The sequence below is a fragment of the Lissotriton helveticus genome, chromosome 6 (assembly GCF_964261635.1).
Source record: "Lissotriton helveticus chromosome 6, aLisHel1.1, whole genome shotgun sequence".
NCBI lineage: Eukaryota > Metazoa > Chordata > Amphibia > Caudata > Salamandridae > Lissotriton > Lissotriton helveticus.
Genome location: NC_136067.1, coordinates 721,290,918 through 721,316,831, shown reverse-complemented (window position 1 = coordinate 721,316,831; position 25,914 = coordinate 721,290,918). Strand labels below are relative to the sequence as shown.

At 42.4% G+C, this 25,914-nt stretch overlaps 1 protein-coding gene across 2 annotated transcripts in view; it reads right to left on the bottom strand.

The window, feature by feature from the left end:
- FBXL4 (F-box and leucine rich repeat protein 4) overlaps positions 1-25,914 on the bottom strand; it is a 301,153-nt gene that overhangs the window by 117,721 nt on the left and 157,518 nt on the right. For both annotated transcript variants that reach the window (XM_078648220.1, XM_078648219.1), the window contains one exon: positions 23,314-23,558. In XM_078648220.1, the coding sequence (XP_078504346.1) occupies positions 23,314-23,558 (245 nt within the window). The remainder of the gene's footprint in view (positions 1-23,313; positions 23,559-25,914) is intronic.

Sequence of the window (25,914 nt, the reverse complement as noted above, 5' to 3'; positions counted from 1 at the left end):
GCAACAACAGCACGATTAAGGGCACGAAGATCCACACACCGTCTCACCTCTCCAGAAGCGTGCGGGCAAGAACGACTGGAGCCAACCACTTACTCGCCTCAGTCTCTACGATTATCCCTTCTTTCTTTAATTTCTCTAGCTCACTGTGCATGGATCCTCTCAACGCTAAAGGTACATTACGTACCTTGCAAGTCACTGGGGCGGCATCAACCATAAGGGTTATTTTATGTGTATACCCAGATAGACAGCCCAACTTTTTGCTAAAGACCTGTTCAAACACGTTATGTATGTCACACACTTGATCAATTTTACAAGTTTCAGAGATATCAACGCTTATCTAAACTAAAGAATGGGCGCTGTCCTTTAAAACAATGCAGGGGTCGCCACCTGGGATTAAGATCACTCCAAGATCCGCTTGGTAAATCCAGCTCACAATACTGTCCTCCCTCTAGAGATATATATTTTCCTAGCAGTAAGCTTTCCTTTGCACTCTATATCACCCACGAAGTAACCAAATAATTTTATGGGTTGGCCACCATATGCAAGTGGCTTAGTATCAGGTTTAAACATTTTTAACTTTTCAAACAAACTAGTGTCATAGAATTTCTTTGGGACTAAAGTAATCTTCACTCCTGAATCAAAGAGCATTTTAATAGAGTGGCCGTTCACTTTGACGTTGTCAAAAGGATTCTTATTCCTGCTTTGACCAACCTGAACTAAAATCTCACCACAGTGTAAATCATCAGCATATGAATCTGTATCATTTTGTACGCAAACTTCTTTTACCCGTTTATTCTTCTTATACTTTTGGGCTCTACAGGCTTTTGCCACATGACCTACATTCCCGCAATTATGACATTTTGAGGATAAGGCAGGGCATGACTTATCAATGGGTAAAAGACCAATCATGTCGCAGCGAAAGCATTTCCCAATAAAATTCTTCTTACTTTTAAGAGACAGAGGTTCAGTTTGTTTAAGAACTTTTGACGTTGTCACAGTTTGTACCTTTTCTCCAATGTATCCGTTCTCCTTCTTTATAACCTCAACACAGGCAAGAGAGTGCTCAATACGTTTTGCAATCAGGATAACCTCGTATAATTTAGGGTAATCTTTCTGCCACAATTCATCCTTAACCTTTTCCATGTTGCAACCCAACATAAATTGGTCGCAAATGCGTTCATCAAGAGAACCCTCAAAATTACATGTCGAAGCTAGTTTTCGTAAATCTGTAACATACACTTCAACAGATTCCTGAGACTTTTGTATACGCTTCCCAAAGTGGTATCTCTCCAAAATGGCACTCACTTGAGGAGGGTAATGTTTGTCCAGTTTCTTTAAACACATCTTAAACTCATTAAGGCTATTTGACTTGCTATCACACAGATCAGGTAAATGTTCAAACACTTCTTGTCCCTCGGAGCCCAAACAGTGTAGAAGCAAGGCAGACTTTCTCTCGGCACTCAATGAAACTCCACATACTCTTGCATAATTAAGAAAACATTTCTTCCACTTAGACCAGCGAATGGATAGTTCACCTGGATTAGAGAGAAAAAAAGGTGGAGGAGTGATGTTCTGCATTGTATAGTTGGGCGGGACTTAAAGCTATAAGTAGAAGTGAAAGGAGTATCTAGAAGTGATGAATGGTGTGCCAATGATCAAATGATGTGCTAGTTGCTGTTGCATAAATATACATCAAAATGCACTTCCAGACCCGTTTGCAATAAACGATGAGACATTAGGACTGTTATTGGCACTATTCATGCCATGATACCTGCTAACTGACAAAAGATGATTTTATTTTTTCCTCCACCCTGCTCCTATATTGGCATATTTGTATCAATGTGTGACTATAGGAGAGTGCTTCCCTATTCTGACCAGGAGTTGCTTAAACCATCCTAAGTTAAGGATAAGTGAATATCACACATGTACACTTGAGTGCATACTCCTAAGCATGATCACAAGTGATGAGTGTTTCAAGAGTGTCTTTGCAGTGACATTGCAAGAGATACACTTGTTCGCCAACATTGGTGCTACAGAGAATGGAATGATGTTCTCGGCTGCTAATTTTCAATGAAACAAGACATTATTGCAGTTCCTACACACGTAGGTGAGTGTTATATATCTATGAAAAAAGTCTCCTATGAATTTTTGTCTCCTTGAGTTGCAATTATCTTTCCGACAGGTTATTTCTCAATGAAGAATTCCCGAAAGGTGAACTCATTAAACCTCATTTTACTGCAAGGAATGACTGTGTGGGGGAATAGCCCTCAAGAAGGCCAGAGACCTGAATGGGCTTGCTACATGGCCGAAACATGTTGCTGTAATCTTAGGGGAAGACGGGGCATCAGATCTCATGCCATTCCCGATGCTCAAAAGTTTCTAATTATATCTAATGGTACCCGCAATAAAAGATAAACACATCCAGCTATACCTCAAGATATTTTTAACTGGAATTGGATCCCTGCATATATCCAATAATCATTTATTTAAGAACTCCCAGTAATGGTCAAGTCCACCATGGTGGTATTCACCTACAACGGTGTAGAAAATTGACTATGATGAAGCATGCCACCAGATGTTGTGGGTGAGGTAATTTGTACAAAATCTCTTCTTGATGTAGGTAATACACTCCCCATACTCGTTCTATTTTATGTGACCTGGCCATTCATAGAGTGTTTATGATGGTTCTTACTGTCATATTCCAGATTTGGGCATGCAGTTCCAAGTGTATCTACACATAATATTGCGGTGATGCCCATCATTAACCATAGCACTCGATTACATTGGAACACTGTGTTTTTAGGCCATGGTGTGTTCTCATTTGTGCTGTAAGTTTCTCTCTGCATCTTCTTCACCTGTCCCTATGTTTCCTCGTCAGATTTCCCAGTATCTCTGGCAGAAACAGAACACTGGACAACTAAAACTCAGGGATGTTTCGGGTTGTCTGTAAAAGTCTGTTCCCTGCACCTCATCTTGACCATGTGACTGAGTTAGTCAGAGGTACATGCTCTTTATCACATTTACTTGCTGGGTAAAAAGAAGGTTGACTTGAGTTTAACTTTAAAGTTAAGACATAAAGTAGATCGGTCAATCACTGTTACACCCACCCAAAGCTTAAGATTTTGTACAATTACAACAGTAAAAATGTGAAAGAAGACGAAGAAAAACGTTGTCAATTAATTAATTTACAATAGAAAAACACTCTGATAATAACATGTTATTAAAAGAGATTCAGTAATACAAAAGTAAAAATGTTTGACAGTGCATAATTACATAAAGCCAAGAGGGTGTCGGATTTGATTTTTCATAATTTTCCTTACGGCACGTTTGCTGTAAAAAATATATGTGCCTAGAGACGCAGAATGACTGTTACTAAAAAGGAGCCATTCCGTTAAAACACAGTAAAAGAAATGGACAAGGCACAAATCCAGAGAAGTCCAACTGTCCGATCCGCTCACTTTAAGGCTCTATCTGAAAGGAGGATGGTCCCTGCATAGAGAAGGAAATGGATTCTGGTGTCTTGACGGAACTTGGGCCATGAAGAGAAATGAGCAGCCATTAAACCACACAGGGCTGCTAACAAGTTGGTCCAGAAAAAGATGTGGCGACTATCTGCATTTTTGAGTGGAAAGAGATCCAGGGCAATTAAGATGGAAATTTGGTTATTGGCACTCCCACTGCATTAACCTTTTTGCCGCTCTTGTGACGAACTTGGTGAACACGATATTGAGCATCAGGTTCTCTGGATTCACGGCTGCTAAGATAGCTTGGCGGCAAGAGCAAACACTAAGTTTATTCCATTCGCCTCGTAGCAGCATCCTTTGATCATTGAGTAAGGCAGGGAAAACACACACCAAGTGCTCAATCGACTCCGAAGTACACCCACACCCCCTGCACATTGTATTGTAATTTGAGCAGCGGCAATCTGGTAGATGGAGCAAGAAAGGCCATTCACCCATCCTTAGGGCCAAAAATCTTCTTTTCCATGCTATTTCACAGGTGCTCGATAGGTACCTGGCTTGAACCCCGATAAAACCATCCAGGCATGTTTGCGTTTTGCCAGTTGTGCCCTATCAGAGTGAAAAGACCAGGACCGGACTCTTTTTTTAAAGTACATTTTGAGGGCCTGCTTGGATGGGTTAATCCCCCAGATTTCAATTACGTCCAGCATTTGCAATGAGTGTTCTAGATGGCAGCGGTGTTTTAGTCCCACTTGGCTCGTTGATATTTCTTGCCACAGCATAGCCTCCAGGCTTCCTTCGCATGAAGTGAGCAGTTTGTTGCACAGTTGATAAAAGCACCTGCCCCAACACCTTGATGGTCTAAAAGGCCACACTCAAGTCTTATCTGAGCTGGGGATGAGGATTTTGGTAGACTCCATACTCGCTTGAAGATTCTTGTTATTATCTTGTTGACCAGACAGGAGTCTTTCCCCAGCATAATCTCCTGGCCATAAGATAAATAATTAGAGGTTTTGGCTTTCATGATGGTAAGGAGTGGGGACAGACTAGGGCCGGTTAACTGCCTTACAAGCTTCATTAGTGCTGCCTCGATTGACCAAGCTTTTGCCCCCACCACTTCCTTCTGTTTGGAGAAGGTGCCCCTTGAGTCCATATAAACCCCCAGATATTTGTAAGAGGCTGTGCTTTACATGCTTTTGCCGCTGAATTGCCACCCTCCACTTAGCAGCTTCCTTTTCCCAAAGGTAATTGTCTTTGTCTTTGATAGATTTAATTCTAGCTCTTTGAAGGTTGTGTAGTGGAGCAACTAGTCGAGAAGCCTCTGCAAGCTGACCCTTGTGTGGCTGAGTAAGACGAGATTGTCTGAATATAGCAGATTGCTGACGCTGGAACCGCAAAGTTTTGGTGGGTGGGAATTAACATCATCAAGTAATTGTGGTAAATCTGAGATGAAAAGTTTAAAAAGAAGGGGTGCCAACATGCACCCTCGTTTTACACCACAGAATATTTTTTAGTTTTCTTGAGATGTGGGCTCTGTCTCCTAATTTTATACAGATCCAGGTGTTAGAGTGGAGCTGGATTAGGGCAGAAGGGATCCCCCACTTTTGCAGTTTAAGCCATAGAAGACCCCTGGGCACGTGGCCGAGGGGCACCTTGAAGTCGACAAAGCAACAATGGAGTGGCATTCTTGAGGTTGATTCTTTCTCCGTCAGTACTGATTTTGCAAGCAGGTTTGTTGTGGTTTCTGATTTTGCCACAAAACCAGTCTGATTAAAGGGTAAGAGGGGATTGTAGGTGGCCCAAGACGACAGCTCTTTGAGTAACAGGCAAGCGTAGTATTTGGATTCAATGTCCAGAAGGGCTATCATCCTGTAGTTTTAAGGGTCAGATCTCCTACCCCCTTTAAAGATTGGATGGATGGTGGCTCCATGCCAGGACTCTAGAATATGCTGACTAGACCAACAATACAAGAGTAGGGGTGCCAGATGTTTGGCCACAACTCAATGTCCACTTTGTACAGGGCCTGAGGAAGGCCGTTTGGCCCTTTGGGCCCCATGCGAACGGCCGTTGCTTATGATTCGTGCCGTTCGAGTTATCAGTACTTCGGGTGCCTTTGATGCCTGTAGCAAAAGCTCATCTTGCTGGTAAGGAGTTTCGGTAATGTTTGCGACTTGTATCGGGGCAGCCGTGTCTGTTAGTTGCTCTGGCGTTTCGTGGCGTGTTGTGCCCAGTGGGAGTCGCTAATAGTTAGGGATGGTCGAGAAGGTGGATGGTATTGGTTTAGCAGATCGTCCCTCTTCAGTTTTGGTCACTTTGAAATGATCTGTTAAAAACTATACCCATTCGTTTTCACGTATATAAGCACTACTTTTCCCTCTAGAGCTTTGTGTCCTCCTATTCACGAGAGACCAGAGTACCTTTGGATTAGGGTTTTTACTTATGTGGACTAATTTTAACCAAAACTGGTCAGTGCTTTTTTGTTTATCTCGGAATATTGCTTGCCTGAATACCCTTTGGGCTTGCTTGTAGTTGGTTGATAGCTGTGCGTCCTCCAGGCACATACGAGCATGTCATATAGAAGAGCTACGTAAGGTTTTTAGTTTTTTGGTCTCTGCAGAAGCGAACAATAGGTTCCTGGTTGTGATTTTTCATGAGATGGATTGGAATTTATTAAGTGATTGATTTGAAAAGGACTCCCATGCTGCGATGGGCACAATATCAACAAAGTTCCTTGCACCTAGCAGGCCTCTGCACTATCATTATAGTCGGTATGAAAGAGTCTACCCACTTTAACCTTTTGAGGTTCTCTGTATAGATTCTGCTTGTTGTAGAACTTGTTGTCGCCTGCCGTGCGACACTTCAAGACAAAATAATTCCTTTGGGGCGATGGACGCTCTCTCGTTTTGCCATGATAGTGTAATTTTCTGTCAAAGAGAACATTTCGCTGTTACATAAAGTGTTATCTAAGAATGATTGAGTGTGTCTATTTGTTCTTGTCCAGTTTGGGGGTGTATCCAAGGAAAAACGGCCATTCAGTGTTGTGTAACCCAAGCTGCTGAATTGTAGGACCATATATTCTCCTACTTTACTGTATCTGTTGCCAGTTGGCTTTGTTTGATACATGATATGTAGTTTGCCCCTCGGATATATATTGTCCAGCTCATCTGGGGCATCTTGAAAGAGGTTTGTGTTGCACTTGCCTGAAATTAGACAGGGTGTGCTTCCGTGTTCACATGTTAGATTGACAATGATCCGGATCAGGTGTTCCAATTTAGCCTTTTTCTCCCTGACATTTGGTGAGATATATACATTAATCAGGAGCATTTATTTGATGGAATTGAAGCTCCTGATGCCGGTGATCCAGTCTTCTTTAAAAGCAAGCTGGTTGATGTTTATGTTTAGCTTGCTGGTGACATATATCGAAAGGCCACCCCTGGGTCTACCGTGCTTGTGCAGTCTTAAGGTGGGGGACCAGAATTCCAAATAACCTTCTATTGGGATACTTGCCTCCGACCATGTTTCCTGGAGGAGTATGATCTCATATTTTTTTTTTTTACGTTATTGTGCCAGGTGATTGATATTTCGCAGTAAAGCCATTAATGTTCCAAGAACATACTGAGGCCAAGATGGTAAATGTAAACAATACAACCAAGCCTAGTATAAGAATGTCCAGCAGATGGGAAGTATAACATGGTATATCTAGCAGATCTTTAGGAAATCACCAAACTGCAAATATAAAGCAATCAGGGACAAACGCCAGAAGGGTAACAGAGCTTTTGCACTGCGATAGCTAATTCTTTGTGAAGGACCTTTTGTTGAAGACTTAACCTCTCAACTTTCAAGCTGATAAACAAAAAAGGCAGCCTTCAGAGACGGTGCTTTATCAGGGCCAGGTGGTATGCAACCTCAGCCTGCTCAGATACAGATATGATAGCAGTGTATAATATGGACCATCAGATCTGTTTGGGTACCATCAGAAAAATTACAGCTAGGTATGCATTTATCCCAACTCTTTAAGGGTGAAGGAAATCTGAGGAAATATAAACAATAGATCCGTGGATAGGAGACAGTGAGTGTTCACCATCAAGCAGGTAGAATGGGAGACATTAATGGAATCAAAACATGAAAGAGGAACATTGGCCACTGAATTTAACGCCTTAACCGCGACGTGGGCGGGGCTAGTGCTCCCATTGGCCAACGGCCGACAGCAGCACGCCAGGGGTTAAAGTGTTCAACCACGGCTGGCAGAACTTGCATGACGGCTGACCGAACACCACAGGATAAACACAGAGTTCAACTAACACTGTGACATCCCAGCTGAGGTAATTTGTTCCTGCATTAACATTGCCCAGAATGCATTTTGTCATCAACATGAAATGCATATGCACAAATAAAAATACTATAATGGAGAATTCACTCATACACTGTTTTATTTTGTTACAGAGTTTTATATAGCGCGAACTTGACCCGAATAGGGTATCAGAGAGTTTTACATGGCACCAGTTGCATTACATGAGGACACACTGTATGTACACTATATTCTCGTAGCTGCGTGTTTGGCAGAGGATCTGATTATATATTACTATTTTATTGGAAATTTATAAAGCACAGTCTGGACCAAAAGTGGCACGAGGACACTTTATATAGAATACAAAAAAAAAACAAGAGAAGGGGTACACTTAAATGGGGAATGAGACAAGGTTCACAGAGTAATAGCGATGAGTGGCAACAGTGAATGTCAATTTCATATCAAAGAAAAAACACGTAGCAGAAGAAGTGGTCTCATGGGTGAACATTCCTAGACAGACCAAGAATGGGAAAGGAATTGTTTAAATAGACTGAGGGATAAAACAAGGATAGAAAATATCTGCCTCCAGTTTGAAGAATGGCCTATTACATATCTGAAGCAAATATCTTCAAGCGTCATTGACCAGAATCTCATAATCTCTGTTGGAAACACAGACGTATCCCAAAAATGGTTTTTGCTAAAAGAAGTTCTGGCACCAATACATGAATTAGAACATTGGTCATTAGAAATTACTGAAATGCCGTAGGACCAGCAAGTGCCAAACCAGGGGATTCAAGAGTAAGGGGTAGAAGGGCAGCGGAACTACTGTAAAAAGAGACAAGCGCAGTACTATTGTATTTATACCAAACGGCAGTTAGCAACCATACCTAGGGTTCAAAGTCTGTGTATATTAGAAATCTCAGCAATATCAGGGACTAAATCATAATCAGGGGGACGTTCTTAAAATTAATAGATAAACATTGATCCTTATTGTCCTGCTGAGTTTCCTGAGGACCATCTACCAGATTACCCAAACTGTGCCATTCTCCAGTCAGCAGAGTCAAAAGCTTTGCGACTACACCGAAAGCAAGTAAAGTTTGAAAGCATGTTTTCAAATGGAAATGATGTGCCTAAACAGCAGTCCTCAGAAACCTCTAGTGAGAGACGTGATACAAACACTTATGAGCCAACTAACTGAAAATGCATTGAAAAACTCGAACTGATCATTGCTGCGCTAGCGCTTTGGGTGACAACACTGTAAACTATTGCTGCAAGTGCTTTTAAACTACGTTCTGTTTTTAAATTTGTTGTTGCAACTGTCAATCGTGCGCTGACTCCCCGGTCCACCGCAGTGATTTATGCTGTTTGTTGTGGAGGGTGAACAGAGCGCTTTCACTTCCTGGTGGTGCCATTAGTGGGCAGCAATCTTAGCAGGGTGACGCTTCAGTCTTTCCTCGAGCCCTGACTACATAACATAAGTTCACAGCGCTGATGCGCACGAGCAAACTCGAACTGATCATTCCTGCGCTAGCGCTTTGGGTGACAACACTGTAAACTATTGCTGCAAGTGCTTTTAAACTATGTTCTGTTTTTAAATTTGTTGTTGCTACTGTCAATCGTGCACTGACTCCCCGGTCCACCGCAGCGATTTATGCTGTTTGTTGTGGAGGGAGAACAGAGCGCTTTCACTTCCTGGTGGTGCCATTAGTGGGCGGCCATCTTAGCAGGGTGACGCTCCAGTCTTTCCTCGAGCCCAATCTACTTAAACCCCCTGTCCCACCACGCAGCGGTTACGCGCAGCGGGAGCGCCGTACCGCGCCGAAGAGGCGCCTAAGAGAAGCCAGTCTGCGCCAATCCGCGTCCAACCGCTCCCAGATCCCCAGCACTATGGTAGGGAACCGACTCATTTATGACTCCTTATCCCTGCACGAGTTAAGATCTACTATTAACCCTCAATGTCTGCACTCGGTGCGCCCTACGAGTAGCAAGGCCCGTTGCAATGCATGCAATTGGAAACTATCCCCTAAAGTTATAGGGAGACATCCCACCGACCACAATTGGAAGATGTTTCTTCTCAACTTTCGTTCGATGTCTAAACACTACACAGAACTGGCTCTGTTGATAGAAGAGTATAAGCCTGACGCTCTCTTTTTAACAGAGACGTGGCTCCAGCTAGAAGTTGATCATACTACAGTTTGGGCCACCCCACAAGGTTACACCTTAAAGAGACTGGATCGCAAGGCGGGTAGAGGAGGAGGGCTAGCCATTATTTATAGAGATCACTATAAGTGTCGCTTTACCCCTTCCACTACGTCAGTCTGTGAGAGCCTACTCTTTACCCTAGAGTTATCCCCTACTAACACCTTTACAGGCCTCTTAGTCTATCGACCGCCTGGAACTTCTGGTCAATTTGTCGCAAATATGACAGACCTTGTTGCTAACCTAGTGCTTACCTCGGCAAATTTTACTGTGTTAGGCGACCTAAATTTGCATTTGGACGATCCGCTTGATTCAGCAGCCAACAGTCTTCGACTGAATCTTCAAGCTATCGATTTGACCCAAAAAGGATTCCTTTCTACACACTATGAAGGGCATCTTCTGGATCATATTTATAGTAATCTTGATAGCCTAAACTTCGAGTCGCCTATACCATTGCCCTGGACCGACCATTTACATGGACTACTAGAATTTCCCCCATAACATAACACAAGATCCTAAAAAAACACTGGGGTAGGAAATAGGCCTCGCTTCCCTCTTCCAAGTGGGAATTGTGGTTTGCCGAACTTAAACCCTCAAAGGCTACAAACCCCAATATAGCCAGTACCAACTTTGATAACTGGATTTTCAACTCCCTTAACCTAGTCCTTCCTAAGGATCTCTGCATTCTATAAAAAGGTCAAAAGTAGCCCCATGGTATTCCCCCACTTTAAGAGTCATGAAACAATCTTGAGGTAAATTGGAGAGAGCCTGGAGGCAGGATCATTCACAGCCTAAGAAAGCAGAGTACAGAGCCGCAATTAGGCTATATAAAAAGGAAATTAGGTCAGCACAAGCCCAATTTTATGAATCAAAAATCAACTTGGCTGCAAATGCCCCTAAAGAGATTTTTAAAATAGCCAAATCGTTGATCTCCCCTCCTCCCGAGCGTATGTCACCAGACGGTGCATTAGCCCGATGCAACAATTTGGCTATCTTCTTCTCCCTGAAGATCCAGACCATCTACTCCTCTTTTGTCACAGATAGATATGACTCAGATGCTGCCACCATAGCAAGCTTTGACATTTCAGTCCCTTGTAAACTGGACAAATTCCCTCTCCTAGACTCCATCTCCTTAGATAGAATAATCCCTAAAATCATCTTGGGATCCCCTAGTGACCCAGCAGCTCCGCAGGTTCTTACTATGGTCATTGATGCCATTCGCCCAGTCATCCTCGATGTCCTCAACTCCTCTATCATCTCGAGCACCGTCCCAATTACGTGGAAATGTGCAATGGTCAAAGCTCTTTTAAAAAAACCTACCTTAGACCAAAATAATCTAGCTAATTTCCGTCCCATTTCCTTACTCCCCTGGATGAGTAAGCTGCTAGAAAAGCACATTAACAATATCTTAGTAGATTATTTAGAATCTAATAATCTGCTATGCACCTCCCAGACGGGATTTCGCCCTCAACACGGAACTGAAACAGCTTTGCTGGCAGTGACGGAAGAGTGCACTTTCCTTGGTGCCTGGTTGTTCTCTTTGATTCCAAGGATATTAGATATCTCAGTCCTATCTATCTCATATTCTGGTGTTACCATCTCATTTTCAGTTAAGTCTCCAAAGTTAGATGTTTGGTTGCTCTGGCTGTCGGTTTGATTGGTGTCTCTAGTGTTGGCGTCGTTGTTTTCAAGAGTGACATCTAGTGGTGTCAAGTTTTGTTGGGAGCTTGTTCCTTCAATGTATTTCTTTAAGTTTTGGAAAGTTGTCTCAAATTTCTCAAGTTCGCTGTTGGTCGCTTGTATCAGTACTATTCCCGTTCTATACATGGTAATGCATAATTCTGCCTTACTTCTTTTAGTTAATGACGTCGTTATTTTTGTCCCATAAGGTATGTTTTTTATAGTTTTAGTGAACAGCATTTTAGACAGGGCGTTGCGCCATTTAGCTGTTTTGACTGTATAGAATATAAGGTCATTTATCATGATGCCTTTAAATCGATCAAAGTATGGGTCAGAGAACAGCATGTCCGGGTTTTTTCTCAGAGTATTGTGTTTAAATTTCTTGGCAGCATTCTTGGATAAGATTGAAGGATATTCTATGCTTTTTGCATTGAGCCCTGTCGATCCTAGATTCCTTCCGTCCATTTCCGCTTCCCGTTGAGGGTCAGTATTAAGGTTTCGAGGTGGTAGGTATAGATTCCTTTGTGATTATTTGGATTACTCTTATTAATAACAGCAGTGTATACGTAGAGTATGTAGCTGTTGACAGTGACTTCTCGACTACTGTTTCAAGTAGGATCCTCTGATTAAATGTTCCACAATAGTTAAATTATCTTATTTTCATCAGTCCTTAGTAGTTATGGTGGCCTCAATAGTATTTAGAATAAATACATTGACTAACCCTAATTGTGAGCGTGAGTTGTCTGTAGATAGGTAACCAGTGTAATGACAGTGAAGAGTTAAAACAGTTTAAGCTGTCAGCCAGTTTTGTCCAAGGCGATCTCTTAAGCAGTCTTTATCTCATTCCCTTACAGAGTTAGCTGTTTGGTCCCTTTTCGCTGTTCATCAAATTACTTTCCAAACCTGGGTTTGGTAGTCCCTTTTCACTTATGCTCATCAGTAGGAGGGGGGGGGGAGGGTGTCTGTTGTGTCTTCCTTCCTCTTCGAGGTCGCGAGTCCTCCTTCGCTGTCTATGCCCCCGTGTTAGAGAGTGGCAGCACCTAGTGTTCTAGTAAGTCTGACGCGGCCGCCATTTTAAGGTCAGGCGCGCCGCATTTCCATTGCCTCCGTCTCTGCTGTTGCTCGTTTTCCCCTAATTTAAGCTGGTGAGGCCGTGATGGGGGAGAGGATGGTCATACCTCTCTCGTCGGTCGCCGAGGGTCCCTCTGCTCCGCCTTTCCAAGACGTCCCGTCTGCCTCCGCTTCTGCTCCGGAGCGGGGGAAGGGTCCAGCGTTAGCTCCGCTCTGGTCCCGGCCCTAGTCCTGGCCGCTACAGTTTCGGGGCAGCCGCTCCCAGAGTCACAGGCCGCAACCAGCCCTCCGATCCACTGCAGTATTCCTTCTGCTGCGGGAGGAGAGAGGGGGTGTTCCGTTGTCCCGCGCTGGTCCCAGTGCTCAGCTGTCTTCTGTTGCCGTCGGGAGGGGGGGGGGGGGGGGTCCTCTGCCGCCGCAGTCGTCGTTGCCTCGTCCCACCACAGCGTCCGTTTCTGTTCCTGAGTGGGTCAGGTGCTAGCTCCGTTCTGGTCCCGGTTCTTGTTTCGGTGCAGCAGCTTCCAGCGTTTCGAGCTCTCCCAGCCCTCCGACGTCTCTGAGCCCCGACTGCTGTGGTGCTGGCCAGTCGCGACGACGATACACGCAGCAAATGACTTTAAGGTAACTTCTCGTTCCTCTTGGGTGTTCCTGTTACTCTTTATGCTTACTCTTTTTCCTTAATTGCGATTCGCAAATTGTGAATCGCAATTAAGGAAAAATACCGAATCGAAAAAATAAATGCGAATTTTTCATGCATTGCAGTTTGCGATTTCTAAATTGCAATTCCTTAATTTTCGCAATTTAGGAATCGCAAACGGGTGCAATGATGCATGTAGCCGATAGAGTTTTTAGTATATTACTGCAAGGGAAGTTAGTTTGTTTTACACAAAGTTCACTACCTTTACAAAATCATGGCTCAAGATTGCGTGGTATTGATTCAGCTAGTATTAACCTCATCCCAAATAAAAGGGGTGTATTTAACTGTAGTACATCCAAATGCATTTTGATAGTCCAGTTATATCCTGGAATCACAGAACATGAACATTACCTCTTGGTGTGTAAACATCAAGGAGACAACAAGTAGTAAGGTAATACACAGGTAAGGTGACCAGAGAGGTCACTGCTTCTTTCAGGCCAGAATCCTATATGGAAGAGGAGCATGCTATGCATGCTACAGATTTAGGCCTTTCAGAAGCCCTAGAACAATACATTCAGAGCTCGGTTCAGTGAGCTACATCAGCGACGATGATGCAGTTTTGAAAAAAGTTTCTGAAACTGTCCACGATATGTACATCTATAGTCATTACCCAGAGACAATGTGATTTGCAGGTCACACAGGAGCACGCAGAAAATTGTAACAGGCTGACTGACTCACTGTAAGGCCAAGCATAACAAGGGGTGCCAGATTAATTTTAATGTCTGTGAAATTGTAAAGAGAATCTTCATGTCCAACCTGGTCACTCTGTGTCCCAACCTTTTGATTGTGAGGAAGAGCATGCTATTTTGTTTTGAGAACATAAACCACTATTCCAAGCACAACTAAGACAGGTAACCCTCACATTCAGACTGAAAAGTCATAGGCAGAGACATCACCATTGAGACATCAAACTGTGAAATATTCTTGAATGGACTGCACTTGAGCCTAATCCATGCCTAGTGCTATGCTATAAATCAGGGGATGAAGACAAAAATAAACTTCAATAGCAAGGGAGACTACCAAAGGGCTAACATACCTTGCTGAAAACTACATACAGGGATTACAACTCAGTAACTAAAAACCTTAATTGTGCTGAAATGATAAGCACTTGGCTGGACAAAATGTTACTGTGTTTGTTGGCTGACCGTTGAGTTCTGAGTACTTCTCCCCCACAATACCCCCCTTAGAAGCCTTCTTTATTGAGTCTGCCTGGCAGGGTTGATTTGGAAGTTCATTTTCTTCAGTCTGGACACTCTCAAACACTCTGATGCTTTAAGCTTGTGGTCTGTACAATGGTCAAACTTACACGGAGGACAACCTTTGAGGAATCCATGCTAGAGATAAAGTGGTGGTTGGGGCACAGAGATGTCCAGAAAGGCAAAGCAATTGACTACATGGCCCAAAAATTGAGAAAGAGGCCAGCTGTTTAAGATCGGGAGTCCAGTGTGCCTACAACAGGAAAATAATACAAAATTGAACTGCAACTGCACATTAACTGCCTCTAACTACAGGCAGGTTCACTTGCTCTGAAATCATAGTGCAAATGAACTGGACAACATTTTGGCAGTGAAATACATTAGCTGATTGGGGGTAAGAGGTTCCAAAATGCTTACAGATCTAGTCAAGAACTTTTGGCATTATTTCCAGTAAACACAGATTTTGGTGACTGTACAATAGCTCCCTGGCAAGTAAAATTTAATTGCACATTTGAACTTCTCGGTTTCTGAGCGACCCGAACAACTGGAGGGTAATACAGTGGTGTTTCGGAAGATTATGAGATGGTTTGGGCCCTACTGTCAGAAGCTTGTCTGCATCGAGGATGAATACCCAACTTCCGATACTCTTTAGTGGGAGCTGGGATTCAGAGCCCACTGAAGTAGATTACTTTTTACAGGAGTTGAGCAAGGACCCAATTATGCATTTCCAGAATTCAACATGATTCCGACATTGCACTTCAGGTCAGACTTCCTAAGGCAGACCAGATTCAGGAACTGAAACTCGCATGTTTGTTTTTTGGGTTCTTTGAAACTTTCGGAATTTTGCAGTCCCTCTTCCCCACCCTGATCCAGTCTGGTTCAAAGAAGATTTCCACCTTTGTGTGTTCCTGGATCTACCTCGCTTAGTGGCTTGGCAGTTTTCAGGACACGATTCAGGACTTTTAAAACAGACTCATTTCTGAGTGAAACAAGCCCAGGCAGTAGTGACCAATAAGAGATGTAGATCAGCCTTAAAGCATAAGGTGCCTTGATCTCATGGGGTCAGACATAAATCATATTTTTAACAGCAAGGTGATCGTTTGGCATACAAAACTGTCAATTCTTTTAGGCAAGCCACATTGATTGGTTGATCAGGCGGATCATGGTCCAAAAGAAGTTGCCTAGATGGCACCACTTGCTTGGTGATCTATAAGACTGGATAGTGGGTACTCTCAATTATGGGACATGCAAAATGTGTTCTGATATGCTTTAGCTTCAGCTCTAAATGGAGACCTATCTGAGAATTGGGGAGGGGCTAAGCTATCAATCGTGCAGCAGGGTTAGTGGCATCAGGACCCAGGAGTATGAGGTGCACTGAACGATGTATTCTTTTCCTACTAAACAAAGGGGTGGGGGCTAATTTGCTTGCATTAGGGCCAAAAGCACCTTTGCTACACTACTGACAGGAACAAACCTTTGGCAATGCTATGTGACAATGCCTCAGTTCATGTAAGAGCGGTTCAAATGCGGAGATGTTGTCTTGCGATGCAAGCAAGTTTACTACAGAAGTAACATTAATGATTTCTAGATTACCCAAATCACACATATTCATGGTGTCATACTAAAGATTACCAGATCATCCAAGGTTATGCAGTTTGATGCCTCAGAACCTATGAAAAGGTGAACAATGAACTCAAGTTCAAAGAGATCAACAGCTTCTGATATCATTCAGGAAGCTCTTTGAACTGGGCCCCTCTGCGATTTGTTAGTGAGCCAGATGGACAATGAAATAAGCAAGGTTAATATTTTCCAGGTATGGTGCGCTTTCAGTTAGTGGAGACATGGCCTCATAAGCTTCCATGGGAGACACAAACAGATATTTAAAAAAGTCTTCATTATGTCTGGTGGAAATTACTTCTTTGATGGAGAGAATGATTTTAAAGCATGATCATGGACTATGGTTATAGAATGGAGAATTGCCAAAGGATCCAGAAGTAAATCTATCTCTATTAATGAAAAGAAAGCTAATTATATGCAAGCTTTGATTATCAAATGTAGTGATGCTATGATTAAGGATACTGGGGTATTTGCAGCAAAAGTAGAATTATAGATGGTGAAGGATGAACGATATTGTAGTGCAGTAAAGCTCTCATGCAGAGAAAGACACCACAATTGAGGTACAAAACCATTAAAATGAGACTGGTCTTTCAGGACTAGGTACGGGAAGCAGTTGTTTGTAATTTAATTCCCTGGAGTTGTAGGAAATGTAGCTATTTTAAATACTTATAAGATGTGCTGTTTAAGGCTGTTTAACGCGGCGGACGCATGCTGGAGTAAGGGCAACTTAATTGGCTTTTAACTTCTTTTACCTGTATTCAAAGTCATTAAGTTTAGTATTAGAATTCATCTGGCGATTGAGCACGGTAGCGGTTTTAATAGTTTTAACCAAGAGCCGCACTTTGCACTGTACCTTTACCTTTACTTGGCACTCCTGTAACCAGCAGGATCCTCCCACCCGCTCCCCGGTCCACTACGGGTCGTCCCTATTGCGTGAAGGAAGTTGCTGACCAACGGGTCCTCACTTCCAGCCAGGAGGCAGGGGGCGGAATCTCACGGTTAAAAGTCTAGCTGCTTAACCTATTTAAGACGAATGCCGGCCACGACGCGCAGCGGAGTAGGGGCACATGGCTTTAAACTTCTTTTATCTGCTTTCAAAGTCATTGTGCTTAGTATTAGATTTCATCTGGCGATTTAGCACAGTAGCTGTTTTAATAGTTTTAACCAAGAGCCGCACTTTGCACTTTACCTTTACTTGGCAATCCTGTAACCAGTAGGATCCTCCCGCCCCACTCCCGGGTCAACCATGGGTCGTCCCGATTGCGTGGAGGGAGCCGGTGGCAAAAGGGTTCTCACTTCCGGCCAGGAGGCAGGGGGACAGAGTCGCACGGTTATCAGACTAGCGGCGTAACCTATTTAAGACGAATGCCGGCCACGCCGCGCAGCAGACACGCCAAAGGCGCACCAAAGGAAGCCCATCTGAGCTCGTTCGTCGCCAGGAATCCTGGATCTTTTGAGGTAAAAACCCCAAGGTTCCACCATCTGTATTATTCAGCTGAATCTCTGCACCAGATCAGTATACAGAAACATGTAACCCGTCCACTACAGCTTACCTGACCAATTCACTGAGACAGGAGATGGATGCAGGAAGACGAGTGGCACTGATATTACTAGATTGGTCAGCAGCCTTCGATACCATCTCGCACCCAAGGCTCGTGAATAGATTGCAGGCAATCGGTGTCCAGGACACAGCACTAAAATTGCTGCAGCATTTTTTGTTAGATAGACAGCAGACAATCATCCTGGGTCCATACTCCTCAGACAAAATGCGTTTGGACAAGGGTGTACCGCAGGGCTCATGCCTGATTCCCACCCTGTTCAATATTTATATGGCCACATTAGCAAAATCGCGGAGCACTTTGGCTTTGAGATGATATCATACGATGATGATACTCAGCTGATGTTTTCTATGGGCCCGGTTTTTCAGCAGGAATGCTAGCAATCTTCAGCTGGATGACTGAGAACTGCCTCCAGAAAAAACTGAGATTATGCTGCTAGGAAAAGCCCCAGCCTTCTGGTCGGACGACTGGTGGCCTCACCAACTGGGTGCTATTCCCATACCCAAACAGACAGTAAAAAATCTAGGGATAAAACGTGACCAAGCCCTAACATTGAAAGATCAGATTGCAGCTATTACAAGCTACTGCTATTACAGCATGCGCCTGCTGGCCAGAATCTACCCTCTTCTCCCCACACATGTCCGTAGAACCCTGGTACAGGCAATGTTGATAAGCAGACTGAACTATGGAAATGCTCTCTTGGCTGAAGTTAGTGATACCTTGCTCACCAAGCTCCAGGTGGTCTAGAACACCACAGCCAGACTTATACTGAACCGGCCTGCAGGTACCCCTTCTGCACCCTTATCGAAAGAACTGCATTGGCTTTCAGTGAAGAAGCACTCCCGTTTTAAAATCTTCTGCCTCAAGTATAATTCCCTAAGAGGCAAAGGCCCACGCTATCTCCAAAAAAACTAAAGACCTATGTTCACAGCTGCAATCTCAGAACCAGTACCCAAGCCCTTCTGTGCGTGCCCCAAATTCGCCTAACTCGTATCGGGGGAAAGGCCTGATCCTAACTCGCCCCAGGGAATTGGAATAAATTACCCATAACCCTATGAGAGACTCCACCTTACAGTAAATTCAGGAAATGATTAAAAGCCTACTTATACTAACCCTCCCTGGTCCATACCTCTGGTCAGGGTCCGCAACAGCACCGAGATGCCCCCGGGTGATACATGCGCTATAGCAAATAATAGTAACATAACATAATAATATTAAACCACGCTATAATAGTAACATAACATAATAATATTAAACCACGCTATACCTGGCTGATGAGCCCTAATAAAGGTGCAACCAGTCCTGGGTTGCTTGTGTTTAAGTTCAGGGAGGACCTGGAGTTGGGGATCGGTCTGCACTGTTCCAATTAGAGCAAGAATGATTTGCATATGGCTGGACCTAAACTGAGTGACATGGTGTGCAAAATAATGTGCAAAGTAATGTTGCATTTGGACGTGGTTTGAGTGTTTACCAGTGCCTGAGAATAAATCAAGCATTCCATTTGTTTCTTTTTTTGTGTACTTTAGTGTGTCGCCTTAAGTGGGATAGGTATGCCCCAACATGGGTCTCGTGCACACTGTGTCATTGAAAACAATCTATTCCAGGTTGATGAGCCCAACTTGGGTGAAACCGGTCCTGGGTTGCTTGTGTTCGGATTTAGGGAGGAAATGGCTTGGCATTTTGGGCTGACTGTTCTGAATAGAGCAGGGTTGAGACTGTTTTGCATAGACTTATTTGCAAGCGGAGGTGGCAAAGTGTGCAAAAGAAAACGATGGATTGAGATGCAGATGATCAAAGGTGGCTGAGATGAGTTCAAGCATTCCACCCATCATTTGTTTGTATACTATAGTGGCTTATTGATTTTGAAGTCCATCCCCAATGTCTATTAAAATGTTGTCAACATACAGATGGAAAATGGCAAAAGAAGAGGCCTTCAAAGCATTGCAGGCACTCATGCCTGGTGCTGTATATCAAGGAACTGCTGCCACCACGAGAAAAAAAAAAAGGGAACAGCAATGGGCCACATTATTGTTATCATATTTTTAATTGGCAGAACTGAAATAAATACAGATTAAAACCAAGATCCTATCATGAAATGTAATAATGACATCCAATGTGATTTTAGTAAAAGACTTACATTCCTCCCATCCAAAAGAACACTTTTTTTTATTATTTAAAAAGCACACATTGCTTTGCCCTTCCAAGGGCACAGTTTACACTAATATATTTTTCTTAATTGCACAAGCCAAATTCAACCTAGGTTTATATAAATGCTTTTTAACCCGTTCCGTGCTCGTGTTGGCCAACGGCCGTCACAAGCACTACCTCACAGGATCTGCGCACGTCCTTTGGCCGACGCAGCCCCGCCCACTCATTAATTCTCCAGAATGTGCGCCGCGGTTAAGGTAGTAAATCAAACTTATGACTGAGGAATATGCCATTGAGCAACCTGCACAATTGAAATTTATTTAGAAACAAATAAGAAATCAAGAGCTGGCAAAGAACAATTCAAATTAAAGGAGTATGGAATATGTTGATCTGGTAGAAAGAAGTGTTCAAGCGTTTAGGTACAACAGTTGCCGGACGCTCAGGACATATTTTTTGAGGTCAAGGACCATATGTTTTCATGTTGTAAGTAACCACAACCCCCTGCAGCACAAACTCTTTGGCCGCCAGGTTACAGTGCCATATTATGCAACATGGAAGTGAATTGTCTGCAGTTGAGATAATATTCCTATACATATATTAATGCTGTTCGAACTTGTGTTTAAGGTTTAATAATTCAAAGTCTTTATTATTAGGGTGAGCACTCTAAATAAATATTGTAAGCTCGGACTGCAATACTGACAGTGGTTCCAGTAAACAAATGTGTATACACATTTGCAAAGTTAAACAATATGAGGCTATGTATAATGCTCCCAGAATGCTCTCTGATGAGATAGAAATATTTGCAGAAACTTTAAAGCAAGATTGATGATTCTTTGCTTTCAAAATAAAATGTTCACAAAACAAACGCAACTCCGAAATAAAACATTTTGATAAAATACTGTGACATTTTAGGTACTATTTCTTAGAAGCATCATTTAGTAAAATGTGTTGATCCATGCTAGTATTTTCAAAAACTATTCAGAATGGAAAGTCAGTGTAACCAGTTTCAACAGGATTATGGGAAACATAAATAAACAAGGATTGGCAAAGCCAATAGGTACAACATTGGTGGTTAGTCTTGGTTTTGTCAATAAGCGTCCTGTTTTGACATGGCTTTTGTAAAACTGTATTGTTGTGGAAGATGCCAGGCCCTCACCATTGTAACAAACATTGGCAAAAATCGCAAATATTTTTTGGTCTCAAAAGGCACGCATTGCCACAGTAGTTCTTGGCATGGAAAAAATGACATTGTGTGCCAATATGCTCTTTGTGAAAGAACAGAATGCTATCACATTGTAGCCACCCGATAGATGGATAGAGAGAGGTAGAATTTTAATAAAATCAAAACGTCTTGGTTGATGCCAGGCTAAATTCTTAAAGAAAGTCAACAGAGTGCACCCATGCTATATGTCTTGCATTACTGCATTTTACGTAGTTCATGAATTTCACAAGAATTTACAGAAGTAGACCAGGAAATCATACTCCTAGAAAATAGTTGTTAAATGTATTTTAGCACAATTACATATGCACATATAGATTTGCTCATTTGAAAATCTGTAGAGCATTTACAAGTTGGTTCCTTCAACCACTTTTTTTCCAACCCTGAATGAAGTTTTACTTCTGCCCTTGTCAGGAGCTAATTTCCAACCCTTTTCAGGATGGAAAAAGATTAGAGAGGTGCCCTCAAAATATGCAATTTAGTAGGTTTGCACAGACTCAATGGGGCATTCCAAACCTGGAACTAAATATTGCTTACTGTTTTCTCCAGCACCAGTATGTAGATCTGCAGAAAGGTGGCAAAATAAGGAAATTGCTAGTATTATCGTCCTACTACAGTATTAACCCTGGCATAAGCAGAGAGCTCTTATATAATGAGATTGCTGCCATAATTTGTCTCCCCACTACATACCTTTTGAGGGATAAGTAGATTTATGAAGAAATCGGTCCCATGGACAAGTAGATGTTTTATTAAATATCACCCCTCTGTTTCAATCCTCCTTTTCAGATTGTAACCAATAAAGGTTGGCACCTCATCAGTGACTTAAGTGGGCCACCCAGTAAACGATGTCACAATAGTCTCATACATAACTCCTAGTTCTTCCAGCCACCGCAGGATTTCAATGTGAGAACCATTCAGAAGGCCTAGGTGACTCTCCTCCATCCAACAATGGTCATCGTTAAGGCAACTGAAGATTTACTTGGCCCCGTTAAATCACTATTCATGAACAATAGACCAAAGAAAAACCCAAGATCTAGCAATGTAAATCTGCTTGTACAAGTTAGAAACACCCAGAAGATCCATGTTGAGAATCCAACTGTCCCACGCGGAGTTCAGCTGTTCTCTGAATGATCTGGTCCAAATCCTGGAAAAACGTCCACTATGGCAATTTAAAGAAATAAAAACCCTGAAAAAAACACTTCAAAGAAGCCGTTGTAACCACACATAAAAAGATCTGGACTAACGCTTTCGCTCCCTCAAAGAAGAGGTAAACCCACACTGCACGCAATTTGAATCCAGTTGAAGACGTGATCTTATCTATAGTCCAACTCCACCGAATATGCTACATCCTTGATCACCTAAAGCCTGAATCTCTTTTCATTGCTATAAGCACTTAAAAAAAGGCAATTCATCAGAAACCAGTGCTTAACAGACTAAAATATCTAAACAAGCACGTAATGCTATGAAAGTAGGATGCCTTCAATGGAGACTGATAAGAGCTAATCAGCCCTAGTAATAACTGACAAGAGATTTTAACAAGCTGAGCAAATGTGATGGAGATGAAGATGCTAACCACAAAGCAGTGCAGCAGACTGATGGGAAATTGTATGAATCTATTGTACTGGTGTACATAAGGAGTATTTGTTTGTTGTAAAACAGAAAATGAAATTTCGAGGTCCATGACATGCTGTAGTCCAGGCAAGGAGAAGCACAGACAACGTGGAATTGGAAGGTCAACCCTGAATAGGGCATGATTTCCAGTGTCATTTCAGTCACTGAATACTCCACTATGAGAGTGTCGGATGGCTTGTCCCATCAGTAGCTCTGCCAGCAGAAAGACATTGGTACCCCCGCCTCTAAAAACGAGGGGGAACAGAGATTGACAGACAGGTACCTATGTCACTTTTTGATTGATGACCCGTTATTAACAACTTCTAAATTAGGCCCTCGGTAAAGAGTATGAATGCACCATTTAAATACAAACTATCAAAAATAAAATCATGTGCCTCCTCGCAATTAAAATTCTTTATTTTCTATGCAATAAAAGTAAAATAGTTTTGCTTTAACAGTATGTAAAGAATGTGGTATTCTTTATGTACATAATATTACCAGAGTTAGCTGTCTAAACCAGACAGACAGGTTAGCTTAGTCAAAAAGTAGGCAAATAGAATTACTGACCTGCTGAATCCTGGAACAGAGATGAATCCCCTGTTCCCAGTCCACGATAAATTCAACCACCGAACAAGGGTACATCGGGTTTGTAGATATTCCAAGGAACTATCATTCAGTTTTGCCCAATACGGTTGTAAACTGAGGTGGATGTACTGTAGAGGGTCATAGCAGTGTCGGTGGAAGAGCTTGCACGTCTGTGCTAGTCTACACAAATCTGGTAGAGTAAGGTGGCTCACAATCAACTGGATTATCTGCATGTAAGAGAAAATATTGCTTTTTATAGTCATAATTAGAACGAATTATTATTATTCAAGTTTTCCAGATACAAAATATTTTACAAAATGTATATATACTTCAATAAATTCAACCATTTCTGTCTGCCTTACCCAACACATGATCCACAAGTGGTTTATGAAAAGTCTTTATATTACACATCTAAATCCAATGATGAATGAAGAGTGGTTTAATGACAAGAAGGCATGCAAATTAGCTCACAAGGCTCACTTGCACATTCCGAAAACAAACTTCAAAAAGTTCCAAAACACGCAGGTACAACCCATTTAAATTGGCACACTCTAATTGCTCTGATTTCGAAGGAAGCTACCTAAAACTAATGGTATTGAAGTAGCCTCACTTGATGTGGATCTCTTAGACTATACTGAATGTATTTTAAAATGATTGCAGCATTTTTCAAATAAATCATCCACACTTTCTGACTAATACATTCTATTACAAAGAAATTGCCATATTACTGAACTTTAATTTTTTTCCCAATATTCTGCGTTCTTAAAACATAAGGAAACAAACTAGAAGCAGTGTAAATAATGCCTGCAAGTTTCAATCAAAAATAGCCTTAACCCCTTGGCCGCCGCGGTAATTCCGGCGCGGCGCTGGGGGGGAAGGGGGTTAGTGCGGCGCCGCCATGCTTGTGACGGAACCACACCGTCATGAGTCACGGGCGGGCTGTGCTTATGACGGCGTGGTTCCGTCACGACTCCGCCCACTCACTAATTCGCCCGCACAGGCAGGGAATCAGTGCGGCGTGGGCGCAGTGGCCACAGCATGACGGAACCACGCCGTCATGAGCACACGCCACCTGTGGCTCACGACGGCGTGGTTCCGTCACAAGCATGGAAGGGGTTAAAATACCATATCAGAAATATGAAAAGAACTGTGACATCGGTTAAAGCAGCACTAGACTTCTTGGCTCTTTAATACAACACATTGAAAGGGGGCACTCAAAACACAAAATAACCATTTCCAATGCCAATAGGTATGGATTCAAAAGAATGCAGTATGGAAATGTGAAGCATCAAAAAGTGAATAGCATAGGATTGAATATGTATTTGCGTGGAAGAAAAGAACTGTAGATCAATATTGGTGTAGGTTAAAAGGTCAGGTGACAGCTGCACTGTCAAGCCAAACCTAGAAATCCATGTAGTTTAATGACTGCCTTCCTCCCACCTGTGTTACTGCCAGAGAAAAACAGCATACATTATCTAGTTGTCTAAGACACATTAATAGCATTATAATGATGCGCATCCCCCTGAAAATTCATATTTAGGCAGCTGGATAAATAAACAAAATGATCACAGCTATGTGGAGGGCAAGAACCTTTTTGTGGAAGCAAACATCTTCTGCCCAATCAGAACAAGTACTCCCGCCTGCCAACTTGTGGGCGAAGTGAAAGCCCCTCTCTTGTAATTCTTACATAATTGTATGCATACCATAAAAACATGAGAAACAACATACATTTCACCTACTGAGCCTTTACCACATTACACTACCCATGCCTTTCTTCGGGATACTACACAAACTGGTAAAGTAGTCTATGTGCAAGGACAAACAACACGACTTTGAACTGAAAATCTAAAAGTGGTAGATAACAGGCCTAAGGGTATCTTGAACAGACAATAATTCTAATGGGAGAGTACTGTTACTCTTCCACTAGAAATGTCTCTACATTTAAAGCTCTGGCTCAATGAGACTCATTGGTACCTTCCACAAGAGCCTTCATTTCTAATTGAAATGTTTCACTAGTGCTTGATAGATTCTTCATGAGGAACTTAAAGAAACTTATAAAGTTCTACATTCAACTTAAACAGCCATATGTGGTCAGGTCATTTGCTTGGATCCAGATTAAAAGGGATCAGGATGCTCTGCTGCCGCGAAAATATCAAGCACGTTGACTGTCAGTCCAGAACCGGTACATAGAGAATTGCTCTACGAAAGGTTTGAAACATCAACTGCAGGTTATTAAGCAATTGTTTGACTGCTAGCTGCACATTCTCAGGTAGTAAAGCTGTACTAATGGTGGCATTCATATGAGAGAGATTCTACAGTCTCCAGCTATCACCACCATTATTACCACCGGTAGATGTTACTATTAACAGCATATTGGGAGTACAAGACTTCCACACAATGTCCAATCACATTTGAAGGTCCAGTGACACATCTTTTCGACATTGGAGATTAGGATTAGCAGAGGAAAAGGTTAGAAGCATTGGATGACTTCATTGAGACTCTTGAGTTTCCGTACACAACCAAAAAACTATTTTGTCCTGTAGACAGAAACTTCTTCTTAATCTATACCAGATTTTTGCTCTT